We start from the raw sequence: 24,642 nt of genomic DNA on the forward strand, positions 1-24,642 counted from the left end.
GGAGTCTACTATCATACAAAGCTGCAGAAACAGTGTTCTGGTTACTACAATAGATCTGGCTAACCATAATTGTGTGGTGTTAGTAGCAGCATGACGTTGATAGATGCATTAATAATCCAGGATTGCAGCTGGACTTGGGGGGCAAATTCTCACCCTGCTGTGTTCTTTGATCTGTACATTTAAACTGCTCCCCGGTCCCTGCCATCTGCTTCAATATTTATTGATTTGTTAATCAAATCAGAGGAGAGTGGTTGTGCTGTGAGATCTCAAGTCCAGCTACAATCCTGGAATATAAATGGATTTTTATTACAGTCCTGCTGTTTCTAACACCCACAAAGGTATCAATACACAGATCTCAGGGACTGCTCCCTATTAATAATAATTATAATAATTGCTTTCTTTATATAGCGCACACATTACGCAGCGTGTGGGAGGAAACCAAAGGACCTGGCGTAAACCCACGCAAAAACAGAGAGCCCTTTTATGGCTCAAATCTGCTACTAGATAAATGACTGTTCTGTGTAATGTAATATACTATGTGTATTTGTCCCTTATGATTTGTAAAACACTGCAGAATTTGGCGCTATATAAAGAGTTTTATTATTCAATTATATATTCATCTTTTAGATTTTTCTGGTAAGTGGTTGTTACGGACTACAGCCTGTGACTTGCTTGTATTATTACACTATTGATTGCAGATTTATTTCTATGATTTGCATTTTTGACGTCCACAATGTGTTACAGAGAGGCGAATGAAACGGATACAAGTAACTGCCCTTTTTCTGAGACAAAAAGCCCTGAAGTGCAGCCACCAAAAATACAAGAGCCAACCAGAGATCTCCATACACCCGAGCTCATCGCCCCAGAGGGACCCACTGAGGAGGAACGTGAGCTGGCGAGGAAGAAGGAACAAGAGAGGCGCCGCAGGGAGTCAGTAAGTTTTCTATCATTCGTTGTTTGACTTTGTAAAGTGTATAATGAGTAAATCCTATAAGAAGCTGCGGATACACACGAGAGGATTTGCCTCTAGCCATTTCTCTAGATGTTCCTCAACACAAACCTTTCCTTTAGAGAGGTGAACTCGATAAGCCACATCGCGTTTTTTTTGTTTTTTTTTTTTCGTTTCTCTTTTCTTTTTTGATTGCCACCTCCTAGATGTCCTTTAACGATAACCTCTAGAGGAGAATGTGACAATGTGACTTCTCCACATCACTCCGAGATGTGTGAATAAATTCATACTGTCTCTTCTCCTTTCCAGATGGCTGGGACTATCGACATGTATTTGCAGAGTGATATTATGGCGGATTTTGAAGAATATCTCTGCTGAGCCCTGGCAACGCTGCCTTCCAGGGTCCATGTATTTATATGTGTTGTAACTTTTTGTAAGAGCGCTACCAGATTTTGTAAGGCGCTTCAAGTAATGTAATAAAAATATTCTAGCACATTCAGTAATTACATCAAGGCCCTGTCCTGTCTTTCTTGAATCAGACAATGTCTATTGCAGCGCTCTGTAATATTCAGACAGCACATTTATTGTGGACTAAGCTCTTTGACTATTTCCCTTTTGAAGCCATAGATTATATATCACATATTATTTAAGCAAAAGCACCAAATGTAAAATATAAATGTATTTTGTGTCGTCGCTGAAACTATTTTGTAAAGCAGATTTTTTTTTTTTTTTCTTTTGTCTAATACGACCTTTTCTTTATTTTTGTTGCCTCTGTACAGCTGTCACTGTAATAAAAGCTGTTATATCCTTAATGTTGATGTTGTCTCAGAAGACAGCCTATGGCTACAGACGACCGCATCGCCACTCAGCTGATTTACTGTGTTTTTGTGTATTAAAGTGACAGGTTTACGTCTGGATACTATTTATTTGATGTAGCGAATGGCATCTATGCTTCAGTAGGTTTATAGAAAGAAAAAAATCTATAGCAGGAAAGGCTCAGGGACTCTTTAATGGCCTTTACATTGAAATAAGATGGAAAAGCATCCAACAAACCATAAGTGTGTAACAATGGTTGTTAAGATATTCATATTGATACATACAAACCATGTACAGAAGGTTATAATCTTTATCTGTATAGCACCATCATATTCTGTAGCACTTTACAGATCATTGGGGGTCATATACAGACAAAATACCTTGTTTCTTCCATACATAGGGCCCATGCATGTGACCATATGGGGCAGTGATATAGCCAAGCAATTTGCAGCCGCAACACAGCCCCCACAAAGATCTATGGGACCCGGTCACAGTGCGGTGAGTATATACATTGTCTCACCGCTCTGTGGGTAAACACAGGGAAAGGTAGATCACCATATGGGGAAATGTATATGGCTGGTTATACGTCCCCACGTGGCATGTGTAGAATGTGTAGAAGGAGGAGGAAATGTAATTCTTTTATTTTGGCATAAAACTGCAACAAAACAAAATGTGAATAAGGTTAAGGCTCTAAAAACTACATTTATCTTGTAAGGCTAGCTTCACATCAGCCATACTTGGTTCTGTGAAAAGGAGTCTACCTGCAGTTGTGATTATACAAATCTGCAGACAGTATTTGGTCTAAGCCCTGGAAAGAAGTATAACTATGGATTCCCTCTTGGGTGAGCTCTCTTCAGTGAATACAGCTCAGTCCTTGGTGAGCATTTTGAATGAAGGGATCAAGGAACGCAGTTTGAGGAGACTACAATCCAGGAATTTTTTAATGCATTTTTCACAGTCCTGCTGCTACTAACACACACAGATCTTTAAAGGGGTTTTCCAATGAAACAAAGTTAGGCCCTATCCACAGGATAGGGCTTAACTTGCTGATCGTTGGGGGTCTCAGTGATGAGACCCCCACAGATCACAAAAACGAGGAGTGGGACCCCTTGTCGCTCCAGGAGATTAACGGAGCAGACGGACGCTCATTAATGTTTTGCTCCATTCATCTCTATGGAGCTGACGGAGATCACCATATGTCGGTTCAGGACGAAATATGTGGCCGTTTCCACTGGCTGAACATAAGCGTGTGCATGAGGTTTTAGACTGTATTAAGACCCTCCTGCACATCAACAGTGGTTTGACTGCTATATGTGACATATGAGGTTTGGATTTGCAATTATTTTTGAACAGTTGCAAATTTTTGCACAACTAGTTCCTTAGTATTTCCTATTCCGGGAGGTGACTCGAGTAGATTGGCTCCTGAATTTTAAATTTTAAAGTCGCACATAATAATTCAAGCTCGAACATCTGCAGTGAGTTGCTAAATATGGTGCAAGTTGAATTCAAAACTAGAGTGGGTGAGCGAAACCTGGCGCAAATCAGATATTCTGCAACATTTTATACCAGAACACTGACATGTCACTGACATCTTCTCCCCAGTGTTTCTCTATTAGCACTGCTGGTATCCAGACTTTTAGGGATTTTTTTTTTCCATTACGGTTAAAGGAGGACAGTACATATTATTAATTATAGCATATGCCACCCAGAGCAGAGGTGTAAAAAATGTAATTAAAGTTCTACTGAGCCATTTCCAACTAAACTTTATATCAATTTTCTCAACTTTATAACATGCTGGTGTTAGAAAATATGTAAAACCTGCTCAGCTCCTCCTGCTCTGTAACATGCTCCCTGCAGATAGTACACTATATACAATCAGCTCAGCTCCTCCTACTCTGTAACCTGCTTCCTCCAGATAGGACACCATATACAATCTGTTCAGCTCCTCCTACTCTATAACTTGCTGCCTGCAGATAGGACAGTATGTACAATCTGCTCAGCTCCTCATACTCTATAACATGCTGTCTGCAGATAGGAAACTATATAAAATTCGATCAGCTTCTCCTACTATATAACATGCTGCATGCAGATAGGACACTGTACATTCTGCTTAGTTCCTCCTTCTCTATAACATGGGGCCTGTAGATAGGACACTATATAAAATTTGATCAGCTCTTCCTACTCTATAACATGCTGCTTTCAGATGGAACCCTATGTACAATCTGCTCAGCTTCTCCTACTATATAACATGCCGCATGCAGATAGGACACTGTACATTTTGCCTAGTTCCTCCTGCTCTATAACATGCTTCTTGCAAATAAGACATTGGGGCACATTTACTAAGAATGTCGGAAACTTCACTAAAAGTTCAGAAATCATGAATCTGTCGCTTCCCTGCACTGGCCCGACAGAGCTGACCAACTTTTTAGAGGTGTACATTTAACATAGGGCGTGCGACAGACTTTGCATGTAAAATAACGGTGCTCGGTCTGCTGGAACACCTTCCTACGCCTTGGGGCACCTTTACTTAGGGCTTTGCGCCAGTTTCCTGGCACATTCTTTTAGGTGCAAACTGCTTTCACAGGTATTTAAGAAGTGCCTGCACCACAACAGAAATTAGGGGGTGTTCCGATGCTCAGTCGGACCGTGGGCCAGATTAATCATGCAAAGTCCGACAGAAGTGTGTCGCACACCCTATGTTAAAGGTGCACCAAAAAGCAGTTGGTGAGCTCTCTCGGGGCAGTTCAGGGAGCGCCAGATTAATGAAGAACGTGCACCACAATTCATGAATTGGTGCACCCTGCACTATACAGAGGCAAACTGTATTTAGTGCAGTTTGCACTACTCCTAGAAAATGTGCCCCATTATGTACAACCTGTCCAGTTCCTCCTGCTCTATAACATGCTGTCTGCAGATAGGACACAGTGGGGGTCATTAACGTTTTTACGGCGGGTTACTCAAATTTTTCCGTTTTGCGCCGATTTTCCCTGAATTGCCCCGGGTTTTTGGCGCACACGATCGGATGGTGGCGCCGGCATGCACGCAATGGAAATTGGGGTGTGTGGCCGAACGAAAACCCTACAGATTCGTAAAAAAACGCTGCATTAAAAAAAAATGTCGCTGGACACGCGCTTACCTTCGCCCAGCAATGGATCGTGAACTCCGGCGGACTTCAGTGCAGCAGCGACACCTGGTGGACGTTGGAGGAACTGCCTTATTGAATCGCCGGGGTAAGTAAATCTGCCCCCATGTGTGATCTGCTCAGCTTCTTTTGTTCTACAATGTGCTGCATGCACTTTTAACAATCTGCCCAGTTCTGCTTTACAACATGATGCCTATAGATAGAAACAAATTAACAAATTGAATAATCACCAATTCTTGGAAGTTATGTAATTTGTTTTGCAGGATATAGGCTTACTCATTTTGATAGTATATAGGTATTTACTGTATAACATGCTAATATAGATCTATATATACACACACACACTCACCGGCCACTTTATTAGGTACACCATGCTAGTAACGGGTTGGACCCCCTTTTGCCTTCAGAACTGCCTCAATTCTTCGTGGCATAGATTCAACAAGGTGCTGGAAGCTCCTCAGAGATTTTGGTCCATATTGACATGATGGCATCACACAGTTGCCGCAGATTTGTCGGCTACACATCCATGATGAGAATCTCCCGTTCCACCACATCCCAAAGATGCTCTATTGGATTGAGATCTGGTGACTGTGGAGGCCATTTGAGTACAGTGACCTCATTGTCATGTTCAAGAAACCAGTCTGAGATGATTCCAGCTTTATGACATGGTGCATTATCCTGCTGAAAGTAGCCATCAGATGTTGGGTACATTGTGGTCATAAAGGGATGGACATGGTCAGCAACAATACTCAGGTAGGCTGTGGCGTTGCAACGATGCTCAATTGGTACCAAGAGGCCCAAAGAGTGCCAAGAAAATATTCCCCACACCATGACACCACCACCACCAGCCTGAACCGTTGATACAAGGCAGGATGGATCCATGCTTTCATGTTGTTGACGCCAAATTCTGACCCTACCATCCGAATGTCGCAGCAGAAATCAAGACTCATCAGACCAGGCAACGTTTTTCCAATCTTCTACTGTCCAATTTCGATGAGCTTGTGCAAATTGTTGCCTCAGTTTCCTGTTCTTAGCTGAAAGGAGTGGCACCCGGTGTGGTCTTCTGCTGCTGTAGCCCATCTGCCTCAAAGTTCGACGTACTGTGCGTTCAGAGATGCTCTTCTGCCTACCTTGGTTGTAACGGTTGGCAATTTGAGTCACTGTTGCCTTTCTATCAGCTCGAACCAGTCTGCCCATTCTCCTCTGACCTCTGGCATCAACAAGGCATTTCCGCCCACAGAACTGCCGCTCACTGGATGTTTTTTCTTTTTCGGACCATTCTCTGTAAACCCTAGAGATGGTTGTGCGTGAAAATCCCAGTAGATCAGCAGTTTCTGAAATACTCAGACCAGCCCTTCTGGCACCAACAACCATGCCACGTTCAAAGGCCTCAAATCACCTTTCTTCCCCATACTGATGCTCGGTTTGAACTGCAGGAGATTGTCTTGACCATGTCTACATGCCTAAATGCACTGAGTTGCCACCATGTGATTGGCTGATTAGAAATTAAGTGTTAACGAGCAGTTGGACAGGTGTACCTAATAAAGTGGCCGGTGAGTGTGTGTGTGTATATATATATATATTATATAATATAATATAATACAATTATCTATCTGCTCAGCTTCTTCTGCTTTATAACATGATGCCTGTAGGTATACAGAATTATACACTGTGTACAATTGGCTCAGTTTCTCCTGCTCTATAACATGCTTGTGGATATACACAATTATACACCGTGTACGATCAGCTCAGCTTCTCCTGCTCTATAACATGCTGCCTGTAGATAGGACACTATGTACAATCTGCTCAGCTCCTCCTGCTCTATAACATGCTCCCTGCAGATCATTTTGCATCTTTCAAAGATTCCATTTAAATGACATAAGTAACAATGTTAACAGATCAATGTACTTTCCACCGCCATCAGCACCTTGTCTCCATCCATTCTTTGACATTAGTAGCTTTTGCACTTCTATAATGGTTGCACTTGGAGCTGGTATCAGCAGATGCAGCCAAGGTTGTTCTGTTCTCCTTTAAGAGGCAGCATCAGCATCAGCACTGGCTGTAGTCACTCCCTCCCCTCCTCCTCTAGATTTTCTTCCCCTTGTTTCCATGACTTCTCGCACAGCTCTCCTCCTTGCCAGTTGAGGGTGTCCTCTGTGTGGATGCCTGGGCACAGGCTGGCTCTGCTGGTGGACAGTATGCTCGCCCTGCCCGGCTGCCTGCGTGCTGCGGCGTTCTGGAGCCTGGTCTACTCCTACTGCCTGCTCTGCGCCTGCACTGCGCTCATCAAACTTTTCTGCAGCCTCCTGCTCAGGCCAAGGAGGACCTTCCAGAGGATCCCCAGGGAGGTCACCCCAGGCTGCCTCAATGACCCCTTCCTGGGCACACACTGCTATGTCCGGATCAAGGTAACCCTAACCCTGCACCTCAAAATGATTCTGCACCCCCTGCTGCATCACTCCACACTTTGCAACTTCAAACTTGCATGCAGCATGCCTCGCATCCATTGTACAAGTACTGCAGCCCCCTGCACATTGTGGGGGATATTCTGCAGAGCTGTCAATAATGTATCAATAAGACATTGACACATCTATAGATATCTATGTATGACCCCGTGATGGGGGCTCTTACCCTCTGTATATTTATATAGCAGATGATTGTTTATATAAACAGGAACAGGATAACATAAATATTGACATTGTATGAATACAATGTGACCAGTTTGTATATGACGCTGTAATAGCAGGATGGCGCTAATTGTTCTAATAAATAGTAATTATAGTAAAATTAGCTTCATTCATAAATCATTCATAAATCCTGGGCTGTGACACATTTGTCAGTGCTTGCGGTTTACTACACAAGAGTCGCTGCTGCTGCTTGTGGCGTCTCAGGAGTATCAGTGCTGGATACTTTGTGTTCTGTAGTCATCCCTGTATATAACAAAGGCTCCACAGTCATCCTGTAGGGATTCTCTGCATCTCACTGTCATAGACCATGTGTATGGGTCCTTAGTGTCTATGGATGATCCCTTCTCTATGTGGATTAATACTTCATATCATTGATAGGAATAGAACATGACACCATAGGCACATACTGATGGATTAACCCTTCGCCACTGCTAAACGCCATAGACTTTCAATATTAGTGTTTTCTTGTCTCCTCCATCTCATCCATTGTATTATGTGCTATTTTTCTCCATCCTCTGAGCACGTAGCCGCTTTGCAGGTCACCTTCTTTCAGTGTGTGTTCAGTACCACGTTAGTAGAATAACAATTCACGCTGCCAAGTTGAGAGTAAACATGAAGCCAGGCTTTTCATTCAGGCAATTACTGCACCTTAATAGTGATTATCCCTTTAATTGGCATGGAAAGTGGAATCCAGCCTCCATGGCATCATTAAGCACTTGACCACTATTATTACCAGGGGTGATTCTGCTTTATACAGTGGCATTTGGTAAATTCAGCTTATTTTTCATGGTTACTGATGAGTTATGAAACAGCCTATTGTTCACGTAGAAATCATTCAGTTACAAAAAGCCTGTGTGTTATTTCCATCCTCAGTAGATCAGGATGGAGATAGAGTCTAATAGTAATTCTCCTGCCAGCAGAGAGAGAAAGTCACAGCTGGCGTTCAGATTCAGCCCCAAGTATAGAGCGTACGATGGGCATTAGACCAAATTATTGGAAGTCATAATAATACGCTTTCATGTGGCGTTCTCGAGGAAAGCTCGGCGATTTGTTTCCTTGTGCTTTGTAGCTTGATGGGTATTGTAAGGTGTAATTGGGCTCTGAGTATAGTGTGATACACATTATCAGTAGCTGTAACTTACTAATAACCATTATTGATCCCTAAATGTAGATAATGAAGCAAAGGATTTGTGTAAATGGGGGATGGAATCCCCTTCTCTACAATGCGAATGGCTAGGGAATTTGTCACATGCTAAGGTACTTGTTACAGATGCATTTGTTTCATGCTCTATTATAAACAAACTAATAGGCGCAAGTTAACTAAACTCATGCTCTATTACATGCTTCCGGCAGATAGGACATTGTACAAACTGCTCAGCTACTCCTGCTCTATAACATGCTTCCGGCAGATAGGACATTGTACAAACTGTCCAGTTCCTCCTACTCTATAACATGCTGTCTGCAGATAGGACACAATGGGGCTCATTTACTAAGGGCTCCGCTGCCGCACTTTTGTCGGGTTTCCCGACTTTTTCCATTTTGCGCCGAGAATTTTGGTGCACGTGATCAGATTTTGGCGCAATCGCTCCGGCTTTCGCGCAACAGAAATCGGGGGCATGGCTGACGTATTCGGAAAAAAAATGCAGAATTTAAAAAACTAAGTGTGTCGCAAAGTCAAGCACTCACATGCACCAAGAAGAACCAGGTGAACTCCGGCGGACCTCGGCGCAGCAGCGACACCTGGTGGACATCGGGCGCACGACCTTAGTGAATCGCCGGAAGGCCCGAATCCGCGTTGGAGAACGCGCCGCTGGATCGCGACAGGACCGGGTAAGTAAATGTGCCCCAATGTGCAGTCTGCTGAGCTACTCCTGCTCTACAACATGCTGTCTGCAGATAGCACACTATGTACAGTCTGCCCAGCTCCTCCTGCTCTATAACATGTTAAATGCAGATAGCACACTATGTACAGTCTACCCAGCTCCTCCTGCTCTATAACATGTTAAATGCAGATAGCACACTATGTACAGTCTACTCAGCTCCTCCTGCTCTATTACACACTGCCTGCAGCTAGGACACTAAGCTCATTCTGCTCAGCTCATCCTGCCCTATAACATTGCAGACCAAACGCTATGTACAATCTGCTCAGCTACACCTGCTCTGTAACATACTCCCGGTAAATAGGACACTATGTCAAATGAAGAAAAAATGGAGACACAACAGAGACAAAATGCAACAGATGTGCAACTGAACTGATGTAAAAGAGCCCTAATGTAATGTTGTGAATGGTCATTAATCATAATCATGTGACCGTGACATGCATTTGGCATGTGATGCGTGGTAGGTAATGATTTGGTGGGGGGCACTTTGAGTTACTGTTTTCAGCACCATTAAGCATGTACAAAAAGATTTTGAATGTTTCTTTTTCCTGGGGGAGAAAATATGACACAAAAGAATTGCCCTTGAATTTTCACTCAAACATTAGCAGAACTATCCTGCCATTGGTGGATTTGGAATCTCAGGGCATTTTCTGTATAGTCAGAGAAGTTAAAAGGTAATTTATTCAAGGGGGTGGTAATCTCATATTTGCTTAAATGAGTTTTACCACGTACAAAAGTTAGGCCCTAATCAGTGGGGGTCTCAGTGCTGAGACCCCCACAGATCACGAAAACGAGGGGTCCAATTGGGGTCCCACGTACCTCCGTCGAACCTCTTGATGCTCCATCAGACTAATGGAGCAGACCTCCGCGCATGACCGTTCTGTTCCATTAATCTTTATGGAGCTGATGAAAATTGTGATGGACCCCTCGTTTTCGTGAAGTGTGTGGGTCTCATTACTGTGACCCCCACTGATCAACAAATTAGGCCCTATTTGAAGAAAAATCTATCATCAAAGTCAAGCATGGATAAACCTGGGACACTTACTAATAGATCCAGGCAGTGTAACTGTGGTAATCTTCTTATATTTGTTATCCATGGCCTCCTTCCTTCTGAAATCAACTTTTAAATTTATGCTTATGAGCCAGAACGTCTTTGGGGAAACCACCTCTGTGCTGAAACTTCTAATGTTCCAGATGAATAACAGGAGCCAATGGCTCAAATAGCTCCATCCATGTGACCACACCCCCTTTTAACCAGGAAATTTTGAGTTAAAAGATAAGGGATTGGTGGCTCACAGCTGAAAACCTTTCCCTATGTAATTACATATGGATCCATTATGGAGCCAATTGCCAATAGCTAGATGCAGCGGGAGGAGGAAGTGCTGAGGAAGCAGGGGGAGGCTGTAACAGCCTGTGAAGCTACAGCACAAATGGGCTCTTTTTACACCTTCTAGAGCACTTGTGGCTCATTAGCATAATTTGAAACATTGATTTTAGAAGGAAGGAGGCCATGGATAACAAATATAAGACGATTACCACAGTCACGGTGCCTGGATCTATAAGTAAGTGTCTCTGGTTTATCTTGCTGGATTTTGATGGGAGATTTCCTATAACTTTTATTATTTTCCTTTGAGGACTTTGGGAAGTGAATGCAAAAATATGTTCATTCTGTTGCACCTTGATAGAAAAAGTCCCTCTCTCTCCGCATTAGTTATAATAAAAAAATGCCATCATATCTATAGGGTAGGGGACAAGTGTCAGATTTATGGAGTGGGATGGGGACCCCGGTATTGAGGCGACCGGTGGACTTATTCACTTACAGATTGGTTCATCTTGTGCTCGGGGTAGAACTCTGTGGATAGGGGGATTATTGTCTTTTAAGGGGCAACCACATTAAGGACATTATTACAATTGAATTCAAGGAATGGGTCTGGGTATAACCCCCTCTGCAGGCCAGGTTTCTGTGTAACCTTATGTGCTGCACATTTATAGACCAGCCATGGTAACTATTACAATGATATTATTAGACATGAATCGTGGCCTTCCCTGGGGATTTCGATGTTCAGGTTGTGTCATTTTGGCATGCGTGGTATCTGCGTTTATAGTGTTGGTGACAGCAGGTTATGTATCTGACCTAAAGCCCTGTATGTCTTTTAATATTGAATATATCATGTCATCTATTATTAATAGTCTGGACGCCTCCTATTCTTCCCCGGTAGAGCTTGTCTCATTGCCGTTAGTATGCGGCTCACATGTACTATCCTCCCTCACGTACTTCCTACTTCAAAGCAAAGCACTTTAGCCTGGAGGCTCCTAACACTTCCCACTCTAGGAGAATCACAATTGCGATGTGACCTATATTTAAATATGATAAAATGAACAAATTAATCTATTTATCATTCTAGTTATATTATATAGGATCATTTTCAAGATTGGAGATAAATTAATCAGTTCCGTTTTGGGGCAGGATTATCTTATAGAGAGAAATCTATTAGTTACCTACAGTGGAAGTGAAGATCATTAATAAAGAAAATTGTCTTCGGGGAAAGAACTAGATTATCAGGAAATATTATGGAGCTTATTAGTAGCATGGAATGGTTAATCGTCCTCCAGTATTAAATCCAATCATATAAATCCAGTTTATGCTTCTATCAGTTTTAAACAGGTATTTTGGTACCTGATATACTATAGAATGTTATACAAACATAGCGATTAGACTTTACCCCTGCGCCTTTCTCCCTAAAATACACTGGAAATGTGTCATTTATTCTGTACTACAATTCGTCATTGCTAACATATATGATATGTCTACCAATTCTGCAGGATTCTGGATTACGTTTCCACTATGTTGCTGCTGGAGAACGAGGAAAACCCCTTATGTTGCTTCTACATGGATTTCCAGAGTTCTGGTAAATATTTATTTAATTACAACATATGTTTTCTTTAATATGAACTGCAGAAGAAATTGCCCAATCTGATAGATAGATAGATAGATAGGTAGGGAGGGCTCTAGGGGCGCCACCAGCTTACTTCTAAGGGGGCCCACCACCAGCAATGTCTGACAGACAGCCACAGCTGCGAGCTGAATGTCTCTGGGAGTCATGCTGAGTGCCTGCCTCCAAGCTGTGATAGTGACTCACTGGCTCTGTCTGTGAGAGTGCGCCCACTTAGCCTGCCCATATTCAATTGCAATCTGCATGTAGCTTTTCAGGAGCTGGGCTGCATGCAGAGCAACACCTTATTTCTTCCCTTTGTACCCAACACTAGCTGGCAGAGGCTTAACTTGAGGGGGTGCCGAGGTTGCGGTCGCACCAGGGCCCAAGAGGTTTAGGGGGCCCTTATGGTGTCACTTTCCCATATGAGAAGACTATTACTATAAACCATACATTATAGTCGGGGGCCTGGCACAGACTTTGCACTGGGGCCCATCAGCTTCTAGTTACGCCACTGTTAGTTGGCTGAACTGGTTGCCAGCCAAGTCCTAGACAATCAGTGTTAGGTCTTCTTTCCCACAGATTGGGCCCAAGTGATCTGTGAGGAAGTAAATCTAATACGGATTGGAGGAGAAAAATGGTGCGTGGGACTGGCATAGCGACTAGGACTAGTAGTCAGTACTACACCAGCAGCTAGGATGACATGTGAGTAGGAGAAAGTTTAGAATGTTAATGATAATTTAGAATTGTAATGTGTATCACTGGCTCCCAGGGGCCTCTAGCTTAATCCAGCCCCAGATATATAATATAGACATGGAATATATAAACATCTATAACATTTTCATTGCATGTAGATTATGTCTTAGTGGATGCTCTCTGTTTCCTGGAGTAAATATTAGATAGTAGATTCCGCTAAAATTAATATATAAACAGTCATTTCAGCAGTTTCACCCCAGACTATACCTGCTGGAAAGATAATAATAGAATGATTGACATTATCAAAAAAGCTCAATGCAAAGGAATTGCCAGTATTAATCCTTACAGAACCAACTTATTTTAGACAAGACCAGAAATTATTTATCATTTTGTTATCATTTCCTTTAAAGGGAATCTGTCATGGTTCTGACCATACTTTTCTGTGTGTTGTTAAGTAGCAGCATGAGTGTGAAAAATGCCTTATATTCCAGGATTGTAGCTGGATTCAGAGCACTCTGGTGTGTAAGGTCTCACTGCACAACCCTTCCCTTTGCTGAGTCGCTGCTGTAGCAGGCCCCTACTCAGGGAGGATGGCTGCGCAGCAGTACAGTGAAAAGATCTCACTGTACTCTAAATCTAGCTACAATCCTGCAATATACAGTGACAAGCAAAAGGGTAACAATGTTTTGGACTTTAGAACAAACATCTAACAAACATCTACAGCTTTGAATGTATAACTACCCTCATTTTATATATCTTAGCTCTCACATAAATATGACTTGTAACTATTTAGCATATGCTTAAATATGCAGATTTCTGTCATGTAACTGCTTTTCTCCTACTGGTGGGACAAACATTTCTTCTTGTATACTACAAATTACATCCTGTAATAGTTCAGTGTGTTATTGGGTTGATTCTCAAGCGATAGGTCACTGGTTCAATTCATAGAGCAGCCATGAAGATTTCCCAAGAGAAGCAGAATCATCCAGCTTTTCGATAGCCAAACTTTCCAAACTGGCAAACTTGGAAGAGTACGATGAAGTCTGTCCACCCATCCCAGAGCCAAGAGATGGACGTCCGGGCAAAATATTGGAGATAAAATTGTAATCACAAGATCTGTCATTTCTGGCATGACAAACACAACAGTATAGGGAGCTCTAATGCGCTAATATACAGACCACAGAAATCCATGCAGGTACTGTGCAACATGTAGTACACAAATCTGACATGGTGAAATGAAAAAAATTAAAGAAGCTTCAACTTCAATATCATCATTAGTGGCGGCTCCATTTTGCAATAATGTATAAAAAGTAAACAGTAGAAGAATGGATGGGTAAATGGAAGGATGAGATGAAAGTCAATAGACTGGGCTTTGATAGGTGCAAATGGGTCTGGAGGAATCAAGAAAATAGCTATTGGCTATTGCAGTGATTTTCAACCTGTGTGCCGCGGGGGAAAGTTGCCCGAACTAGGCTGCCCCGGTGTCGAGCTGCCGCCGCGCCCCCGTATTTCTGCCCCATACTTACCTCCAAGTCCCACGTCGGCGATCCGCCCGTCTTCTGTAGCTCCTGTACCGCGCGGCCCATGTCACGTGACTGACGCGACCTGACGTCAGGTCGCGTAAGTCACGTGACCAGAGGCGCGCGGTGCAGGAGCTACAGAAGGTGAGCGGATCGCCATTAGGAGTGAAGGAGACGTCAAGAAGACATCAAGGGTAAGTATATAGGGTTATTATTTGTATAAGGAAGGTAGCTAGGGTTTTTTTTTTATTAGTAAAGGTAGGCTGGGGCTTTTTATTTGTTAAGGGGGGCCTCTAGGGCCTTTTAATTAGTAAAGGGGGGCCTCTAGGGCCTTTTAATTAGTAAAGGGGGGCCTCTAGGGCCTTTTAATTAGTAAAGGGGGGGCTCTAGGGCCTTTTAATTAGTAAAGGGGGGCTCTAGGGCCTTTTAATTAGTAAAGGGGGGCTCTAGGGCCTTTTAAATAGTAATGGGAGACCGCTAGGGCCTATTAATTTGTAATGGGAGACCGCTAGGGCCTTTTTATTAGTAAAGGGAGGCTGCTAGGGGCTCTTGATTAGTAAAGGGAGGCCGCCAGGGGCTTTTTATTAGTAAAGGGAGGCATCTAGGGGCTTTTTATTAGTAAAGGGAGGCATCTAGGGGCTTTTTATTAGTAAAGGGAGGCAGCTAGGGCCTTTGTATTAGTAAAGGGAGGCAGCTAGGGCCTTTTTATTAGTAAAGGGAGGCAGCCAGGGGCTTTTTATTAGTAAAGGGAGGCAGCCAGGGGCTTTTTATTAGTAAAGGGAGGCAGCCAGGGGCTTTTTATTAGTAAAGGGAGGCTGCTAGGGCCTTTTTATTAGTAAAGGGAGGCAGCTAGGGCCTTTTTATTAGTAAAGGGAGGCAGCTAGGGCCTTTTTATTAGTAAAGGGAGGCAGCTAGGGCCTTTTTATTAGTAAAGGGAGGCAGCTAGGGCCTTTTTATTAGTAAAGGGAGGCAGCTAGGGCCTTTTTATTAGTAAAGGGAGGCAGCTAGGGCCTTTTTATTTGTAAAGGGAGGCAGCCAGGGGCTTTTTATTAGTAAATGGAGGCCGCCAGGGGCTTTTTATTAGTAAAGGGAGGCAGCTAGGGCCTTTTTATTAGTAAAGGGAGGCAGCTAGGGCCTTTTTTATTAGTAAAGGGAGGCATCTAGGGGCTTTTTATTAGTAAAGGGAGGCAGCTAGGGCCTTTTTATTAGTAAAGGGAGGCAGCTAGGGCCTTTTTATTAGTAAAGGGAGGCAGCTAGGGCCTTTTTATTAGTAAAGGGAGGCAGCTAGGACCTTTTTATTAGTAAAGGGAGGCATCTAGGGGCTTTTTATTAGTAAAGGGAGGCAGCTAGGGCCTTTTTATTAGTAAAGGGAGGCAGCTAGGGCCTTTTTATTAGTAAAGGGAGGCAGCTAGGGCCTTTTTATTAGTAAAGGGAGGCAGCTAGGGCCTTTTTATTAGTAAAGGGAGGCAGCTAGGGCCTTTTTATTAGTAAAGGGAGGCAGCTAGGGCCTTTTTATTAGTAAAGGGAGGCAGCTAGGGCCTTTTTATTAGTAAAGGGAGGCATCTGGGGGCTTTTTATTAGTAAAGGGAGGCATCTGGGGGCTTTTTATTAGTAAAGGGAGGCAGCTGGGGGCTTTTTATTAGTAAAGGGAGGCATCTAGGGGCTTTTTATTAGTAAGGGGAGGCAGCTAGGGCCTTTGTATTAGTAAAGGGAGGCCGCCAGGGGCTTTTTATTAGTAAAGGGAGGCCGCCAGGGGCTTTTTATTAGTAAAGGGAGGCCGCCAGGGGCTTTTTATTAGTAAAGGGAGGCCGCCAGGGGCTTTTTATTAGTAAAGGGAGGCCGCCAGGGGCTTTTAATTAGTAAAGGGGGGCCTCTAGGGCCTTTTAATTAGTAAAGGGGGGCCTCTAGGGCCTTTTAATTAGTAAAGGGGGGGCTCTAGGGCCTTTTAATTAGTAAAGGGGGGCTCTAGGGCCTTTTAATTAGTAAAGGGGGGCTCTAGGGCCTTTTAAATAGTAATGGGAGACCGCTAGGGCCTATTAATTTGTAATGGGAGACCGCTAGGGCCTTTTTATTAGTAAAGGGAGGCTGCTAGGGGCTCTTGATTAGTAAAGGGAGGCCGCCAGGGGCTTTTTATTAGTAAAGGGAGGCATCTAGGGGCTTTTTATTAGTAAAGGGAGGCATCTAGGGGCTTTTTATTAGTAAAGGGAGGCAGCCAGGGGCTTTTTATTAGTAAAGGGAGGCAGCCAGGGGCTTTTTATTAGTAAAGGGAGGCAGCCAGGGGCTTTTTATTAGTAAAGGGAGGCTGCTAGGGCCTTTTTATTAGTAAAGGGAGGCAGCTAGGGCCTTTTTATTAGTAAAGGGAGGCAGCTAGGGCCTTTTTATTAGTAAAGGGAGGCAGCTAGGGCCTTTTTATTAGTAAAGGGAGGCAGCTAGGGCCTTTTTATTAGTAAAGGGAGGCAGCTAGGGCCTTTTTATTAGTAAAGGGAGGCAGCTAGGGCCTTTTTATTTGTAAAGGGAGGCAGCCAGGGGCTTTTTATTAGTAAATGGAGGCCGCCAGGGGCTTTTTATTAGTAAAGGGAGGCAGCTAGGGCCTTTTTATTAGTAAAGGGAGGCAGCTAGGGCCTTTTTATTAGTAAAGGGAGGCAGCTAGGGCCTTTTTTATTAGTAAAGGGAGGCATCTAGGGGCTTTTTATTAGTAAAGGGAGGCAGCTAGGGCCTTTTTATTAGTAAAGGGAGGCAGCTAGGGCCTTTTTATTAGTAAAGGGAGGCAGCTAGGGCCTTTTTATTAGTAAAGGGAGGCAGCTAGGACCTTTTTATTAGTAAAGGGAGGCATCTAGGGGCTTTTTATTAGTAAAGGGAGGCAGCTAGGGCCTTTTTATTAGTAAAGGGAGGCAGCTAGGGCCTTTTTATTAGTAAAGGGAGGCAGCTAGGGCCTTTTTATTAGTAAAGGGAGGCAGCTAGGGCCTTTTTATTAGTAAAGGGAGGCAGCTAGGGCCTTTTTATTAGTAAAGGGAGGCAGCTAGGGCCTTTTTATTAGTAAAGGGAGGCAGCTAGGGCCTTTTTATTAGTAAAGGGAGGCATCTGGGGGCTTTTTATTAGTAAAGGGAGGCATCTGGGGGCTTTTTATTAGTAAAGGGAGGCAGCTGGGGGCTTTTTATTAGTAAAGGGAGGCATCTAGGGGCTTTTTATTAGTAAGGGGAGGCAGCTAGGGCCTTTGTATTAGTAAAGGGAGGCCGCCAGGGGCTTTTTATTAGTAAAGGGAGGCCGCCAGGGGCTTTTTATTAGTAAAGGGAGGCCGCCAGGGGCTTTTTATTAGTAAAGGGAGGCCGCCAGGGGCTTTTTATTAGTAAAGGGAGGCCGCCAGGGGCTTTTTATTAGTAAAGGGAGGCCGCCAGGGGCTTTTTATTAGTAAAGGGAGGCAGCCAGGGGCTTTTTATTAGTAAAGGGAGGCAGCTAGGGCCTTTTTATTAGTAAAGGGAGGCATCTAGGGGCTTTTTATTAGTAAAGGGAGGCAGCTGGGGGCTTTTTATTAGTAAAGGGAGGCATCTAGGGGCTTTTTATTAGTAAGGGGAGGCAGCTAGGGCCTTTTTATTAGTAAAGGGAGGCCGCCAGGGGCTTTTTATTAGTAAAGGGAGGCCGCCAGGGGCTTTTTATTAGTAAAGGGAGGCCGCCAGGGCCTTTTTATTAGTAAAGGGAGGCCTTTTATGACTGTTTTAGTGTCATTTTGTGCTATTTTGGTTGGTGGTGTGCCCCAGGATTTTCTAAGTATAAAAAGTGTGCCGCGGCTCAAAAAAGGTTGAAAATCACTGGGCTATTGGATAGAAAATTGAAGGAGCTGTCAAGTTCAGTGGAAGGAAAAATATGTGATTGTTTCACAGACAAAGCCACTGGATAATTGACTAGATCGATGGCAGTTTTAATCCTAAGCTATATGCAAGTATCTTTCATACACTTGAGAACTGTGAGTATGATAGTTTCAGAAGGACAACGACCTAAAGAGATCATTGAGATTGGTGAAGAAGAGTTGCTGGATTTCCCTCCACTGTCTCCAGAGCTCAAAGGATTTAAAGGGCACCTACCACCACAAATCTACCTATAAAGGTAGATTGGGTGGTAGGTGGGTCAATGGGACGTGAGGATAGCCCTTTAAGGGCTAATCCTCACGTCCCTGCACTTTTTTAATAACTTTAATTTGGTATTTATTCAAATTTACTTATGCGGCTACCGGGGCGTGGAGTAGCCGCATATGAGATTACATGAGGCGGCTACTCCACGCCCCGGTAGCCATTTTACCCCTCCTACTCACCCATCTTCGGCGCGCAGCTCCGCGTAGCTGCGCACCCTCGTCCGGCGATCCTGCCGTCTGCGCATGCGCAGAAGAGCAGGCCCGCGCCTGCGCGGTCACAACTCCGAAACAGGCGCGGGCCTGCTCTTCTGCGCATGCGCAGACGGCAGGATCGCCGGACGAGGGCGCGCAGCTACGCGGAGCTGCGCGCCGAAGATGGGTGAGTAGGAGGGGTAAAATGGCTACCGGGGCGTGGAGTAGCCGCCTCGTGTAATCTCATATGCGGCTACTCCACGCCCCGGTAGCCGCATAAGTAAATTTGAATAAATACCAAATTAAAGTTATTAAAAAAGTGCAGGGACGTGAGGATTAGCCCTTAAAAGGGCTATCCTCACGTCCCATTGATCCACCTACCACCCAATCTACCTTTATAGGTAGATTTGTGGTGGTAGGTTCCCTTTAAACACTCGTGTGTAGAGTTTAAAGGGAACCGGTCACCAGGGACCTCATTTTCACTAAAGGCAGGTTGCAAAAGCCCATCACACCTGCAGTGCAAATCTTCCTTTCTGCCTTTTATAAGCATTTGCATTACAATATCCTGGGGTAGTCACAGGGCTGGACTTTGGTTTGGATGTACAGGCAGTCCCCGGGTTACATACAAGATAGGGTCTGTAGGTTTGTTCTTAAGTTGAGTTTGTATGTAAGTCGGAACTGTATATTTTATCATTGTAATCCCAGCCAGAACTTTTTTGGTCTCTGTGACAATTGGATTTTAAAAATGTTGGGTTGTCATAAGAATCAATATTAACGCTAAAGCTTCATTACAGACACATTTGATAACTGTTACAGCTGTTTATTGTAGCTTAGGACTAAAGTAAAATAAATTACCAATATCCAGAGGTCCGTTTGTAACTATGGGTCGTATGTAAGTCGAGTGTTCTTAAGTAGGGGACCGCCTGTATTTCAAAAAACAACATGTGCCTTGTCTGTATTACTCACTCCTCAGATCTTCCTGTACAGCTCCACCTACTGCTCCTTCTCAGAGGTCACAGCCTAGTGAGATGACATCAGTGGTGGAGGGAGGAGCTGTACAGGAGCACAAAGATGGAGGCAGCCTGCAGCTCAGACAAGTCACATGTTGTTTTTTGAAATGTATCCAAACCAAAGACCAACCCCTGTGACTACCCCAGGATTTTGTCAGGATGCAAAAGTAAATTATAACACACAATTATATTGAAATGCAAATGCTTAGAAAAGGCAGAGAGGAATTTTTGCACTGCAGGTGTCATTGGCTTTTACAATCTGTCTTTAGTGAAAATGAGGTCCCTGGTGACAGGTTCCCTTTACAGTACATCTACCACCAGGATAAAGGATTGTAACCAATCACACTGACATACTGGTGTCTGCCCTATTTGGTGGGATCTGCTCTTCTCTTAGCTTCTTATGCCTCGGTTTAAAAAAAAAGCTTTTAAAATTATGCAAATTAGGCTGAGGGTCTTCAAGCTCCTCAGGAGTTAATGGAACCTGGAGCCCCTCAGGATCATTTTCATACTTTTTAAAACCTTTTTAAAAACAATGACACACCTGCATGTCAGTGTACTTGGTGTACAATCCTTTATCCTGGTGGTAGATGTCCTTTAAGAAAAAACTGTACCAAATATTTACCCATGAGAGTCAACCAGTATGAAGTAACATTGGAAGTGTGACCTAGGATCAGGTCTCAGTAGAGACATGCTTGGATCTGATCAAGAGAATGCCCAGAAGCATTCAGGCAGTGTTGAAAGCCAAAGATGGTTTTACAGAATACTTTTTAGGACTTATAGTAGTGACAATGCAGTTACATGACAAGAATCTCCATAACTAAGTATATGCTAAATAGCTAAAAAGACAAATTTATGTATGATATAGTCAAGATGATTGTCTGTCTATAAAATGATGGCAGTCTCACACAAGCTGTAGATGTCCATGATATATGGAGCCTCCAAGTCAAAAGTTAAAATCTTGTCGCTTTAAATGCATTTCACAGTGCTGCTGCTACTAACAACACACATAGAGGTATGGCAGCACATATCTCCAGGGACAATACCTAACACTGTCTACTGCTTTGTATGGTCAAAACTCCTGGTGGATTCACTTTAAAATAACGTTGCTCTTTTTTCTGTTGACATGGATGTATCATAGGTTGTCTTATGGCGGGACAAGTTGTATGTTCAATACTACCACCTAAGCTTACATCTAGCATATTCATTCAGTTTTATTAACTCACTCTTCTGGGGGGGGAGTCACTAATATTCCACTTCTGCCTCTTTTTTGCATGTTTTAAATGTTGTGCTATTTACCAGGTAGTGTAAATAATGTTATTTGTGAGCATGAATAAGGAGGTAGCATTTGGGATTGTATTATGTTTTACAATTTGTACAAAAAAAGTTTTAAAATAAGTTTTAGGTTGCCGTCATAGTTTTTTTTTTTATTGTTCAATACTCCCAATAAGAGTTTTACTGCACATTTTGATTTTCATTAGTAATGTTTTGGTGTCATTACTAATACAGTGTTGTGACATGGGGATTAGATAAAAAAAGTACAACAATGTTACATATAAGCACAAATAATTACCTGCAGAATTAAACTACTTCGCCAAAGTTCTCACAAACCAATTAATGCCCTTAACCTAAATGCCTGGGCGTGGAAAAGGTCTTTGAACGGGTTAACTGACTCTTCATCAAAGGAAATCTACCACCAGGATGAAGGATTGTAAACCAAGCACACTGACATACTGGTGTGCCCCCCTCCCCACCCCCCCCCCCGGCAGGATCTGCTCTTCTTGTAGTTTTGTATGCCTTTGTTTTTATGAAAAAGAGGTTTTAAAAATTATGCAGATGAGCCTTCAGGGCTCCAAGCTGCATTGACATCTATAGAGTCGGGAGCCCCTGAGGCTCATTTGCATAATTTGTGAAACCTTTTTATTGTAAAAACAAGGTCCTAAGAAGCTAAAATAAAAGCAGAACCTACCAGAGGTGGCACAAACCTGTATGTCAGTGTGCTTGGTTTACAATTCTTTATCCTGGTGGTAGATTTCCTTTAAGAAGAACATGATGCAATGTATTGTCTATGTCTGCTTGCCTTGCATTGTCTACAATGGGTAGGTGATGGCGTATCCTAAAAACAAATCAGTACCAGCTAAGTATTCCTGAGTACCGCCACCAATCTGATACTGATTGTGGTAACATTACTCCAGCTAGTCCCGCAGCCCCTTTATAATTTACATCATTTTGGTAGTGGCTGCATCTGGTATTGCAGTTCAGACCAAATTATTTGATTGGGAGTGAACAGCAGTGATCTGCATTATCTTGCACACCCATTACTAAAGGTTTGGTGCTGTGCCTGGTAGACAATAAAGTGGATATTACAGTGGCTGTTGTGCCGTGGTGAAGGAAGAAGTGGCACCTCCACAGTCCGATATTGGCCTATGCTAAGTATATGGAATCAATACAGTAAAATGTCATTTTATAGCTTGGGGTCAGTGTAAAAGCTATATCAAAGATTGTGCCTCTAAATATATTCTGGGGAAAAACAACATGAAATCTACTCCACAACAGTCCATTGTGTCTACTAGCAAAATGAAAGCTATGAGAGTGAATTGTGTCGTATGCTGCAGACTGTCAAATATAAATGTTATACTACAGAAATAACACAGAAATCATCATTTCAGTATTTATTGCAAAAAATTGTGTTCTAATTGATGTGACACTGTGAAATGGAGTCAAATTGTCTCTGCTACACATCACTGGATTTATGTTTCCGTAATAGGAAAATGCATGATCAGAGTACAGTATTAGAAGTAATGGGGAAAAAATGAAATCTTTTTTTTAATTGTCTTTTTTAAGAAGATGTCGTTTTGTCAGTCATTTATCAGATAGTCTACCATATTCCACATTGCTGTATAGATACAGTAATTACCATTTACATCAGTCACCAGTCACAAATGTTCTACTAATGTTCCTATATAAAGGACGCACTAGGGACAGTTTTATAGGAAAACCTAAGTGTATAAATTGTTATTTTTGTAGTTTGACTAAAGGAGCAATCCAATTGATCAAATGTGTAATAACTCGTACAGGGCCTAAGAAGTCGATGCATGACATAGAGGTTTTTCATGGTAGAAAAGGGAAAACTATTCCTCCAGGTTCAAGGGAACCTGTCACCAAGAATGTCATTTTCAGCCGGCGACAGGTTCCCATAGCCTATGCCAGTGATGGCTAACCTATGGCACTGGTGCCAGAGGTGGCACTTGGAGCCCTTTCTGTGGGCACTCAGGCCATCACCAGAGATGACTCCAGGTATCTTCCTGCAGTCCCAGACAGCCCAGGACTTGCTGTGCACAGAGCGATTTTAAAGTGACAGGACTACCTGTGACTATTTTCTGCTTTATTGGTGCCTCAGGTGCTGGTATCAATGAAAACTGTGACAGAGAAGGGAGTATAAATCACAAATTACATTTCTATGTTGGCACTTTGCGATAAATAAGTGGGTCTTTGTTGTAGTTTGGGCACTCGGTCTCTAAAAGGTTCACCATCACTGGCCTATGCTATGCTGACTTTATATTTTTAATCCAGGAGGTCTGGTACCCAGGATTGATTATCCTGGCATATTCAACCATGGTATATGAAAATGACATTTCTATCTATGAACCAGATCATGTAAGGAAACCTACCTGAATTTTTTTTTGTAAAGCGCACATATTGAGCAACATAAGGTTTGTACATAAGGATTGTGAGATTAATCATTTTATGGTTCTAGTATTGCTTTCATACCATTGATTATTTTAGTTTTACCCGAATATTGAGAATATGTTTTTATAGCCTAGTTATTTTATCCGTAAAAAAAAAAATATATATATTTTTTTTTAATTCATTTATTATTTGTGTAATGTGACATATCTTGGTGCGTTATCCCTGTATGGTGACATCACTGTATGTTTTATCCTGTACTGTGACAGCTCTGAGCATTATCACTACACTATAACATAGCTGTGTGAATTACCTATGTACTGTGACATCACTGTGTAAAATATCTCCTTACTGTGACATCACTCTGTGCAGCATACCTGTACCTTGGCATCACTGTGTGTATAAACCCTGTACTGTGACATCACTGTGTATATTATCCCTGTACTGTGACACTGTGACATCACTGTGTACATTATTCAAGAATTGTGACATTGCAATTTGTACTATACCTGTACTGTAAAATTTCTGTGTCCATCTTCTCTGTACTGTGATATCACTGTGTGCATTATCTATTTACTGTGACATTGCTGGGTTTATTATCCCTGTACTGTGACATCACTGTGTGTATTATTCCTGTACTGTGACATCACTGTGTATTATTCCTGTACCGTGACATCACTGTGTGTATTATTCCTGTACTGTGACATCACTGTGTATTATTCCTGTACCGTGACATCACTGTGTGTATTATCCATGTACTGTGGCATCACTGTGTGCATTATTCCTGTACTGTGACATCATTATTTGTATTATCTCAGTACTGGGACATCACTGTGTATTATCCCTGTACTATGGCATCACTGTGTGTATTATACCTGTACTGTGACATCACTGTGTGTATTATACGCGTACTGTGACATCACTGTGTGTATTATACCTGTACTGTGACATCACTGTGTATTATTCCTGTACCGTGACATCATTGTGTGTATTATCCCTGTACTGTG

At 42.7% G+C, this 24,642-nt stretch overlaps 2 protein-coding genes across 2 annotated transcripts in view; both read left to right on the forward strand.

Annotated features, from left to right (window-relative positions):
* Positions 1–1,725, forward strand: part of BRDT (bromodomain testis associated) — an 87,756-nt gene extending 86,031 nt beyond the window's left edge. The window contains exons 19-20 of the mRNA XM_072128427.1: positions 745–934; positions 1,259–1,725. Coding sequence (XP_071984528.1) covers positions 745–934; positions 1,259–1,327 — 259 coding nt within the window. The 3' untranslated portion in view covers positions 1,328–1,725. The remainder of the gene's footprint in view (positions 1–744; positions 935–1,258) is intronic.
* Positions 1,726–6,996: 5,271 nt separating this feature from the next.
* The window catches only part of EPHX4 (epoxide hydrolase 4), a 58,763-nt gene continuing 41,117 nt past the window's right edge, over positions 6,997–24,642 (forward strand). Inside the window, exons 1-2 of the mRNA XM_072128428.1 lie at positions 6,997–7,315; positions 12,298–12,383. Of these exons, the coding sequence (XP_071984529.1) occupies positions 7,070–7,315; positions 12,298–12,383 (332 nt within the window). The 5' untranslated portion in view covers positions 6,997–7,069. The remainder of the gene's footprint in view (positions 7,316–12,297; positions 12,384–24,642) is intronic.

Source organism: Engystomops pustulosus, chromosome 10 (assembly GCF_040894005.1).
Source record: "Engystomops pustulosus chromosome 10, aEngPut4.maternal, whole genome shotgun sequence".
NCBI lineage: Eukaryota > Metazoa > Chordata > Amphibia > Anura > Leptodactylidae > Engystomops > Engystomops pustulosus.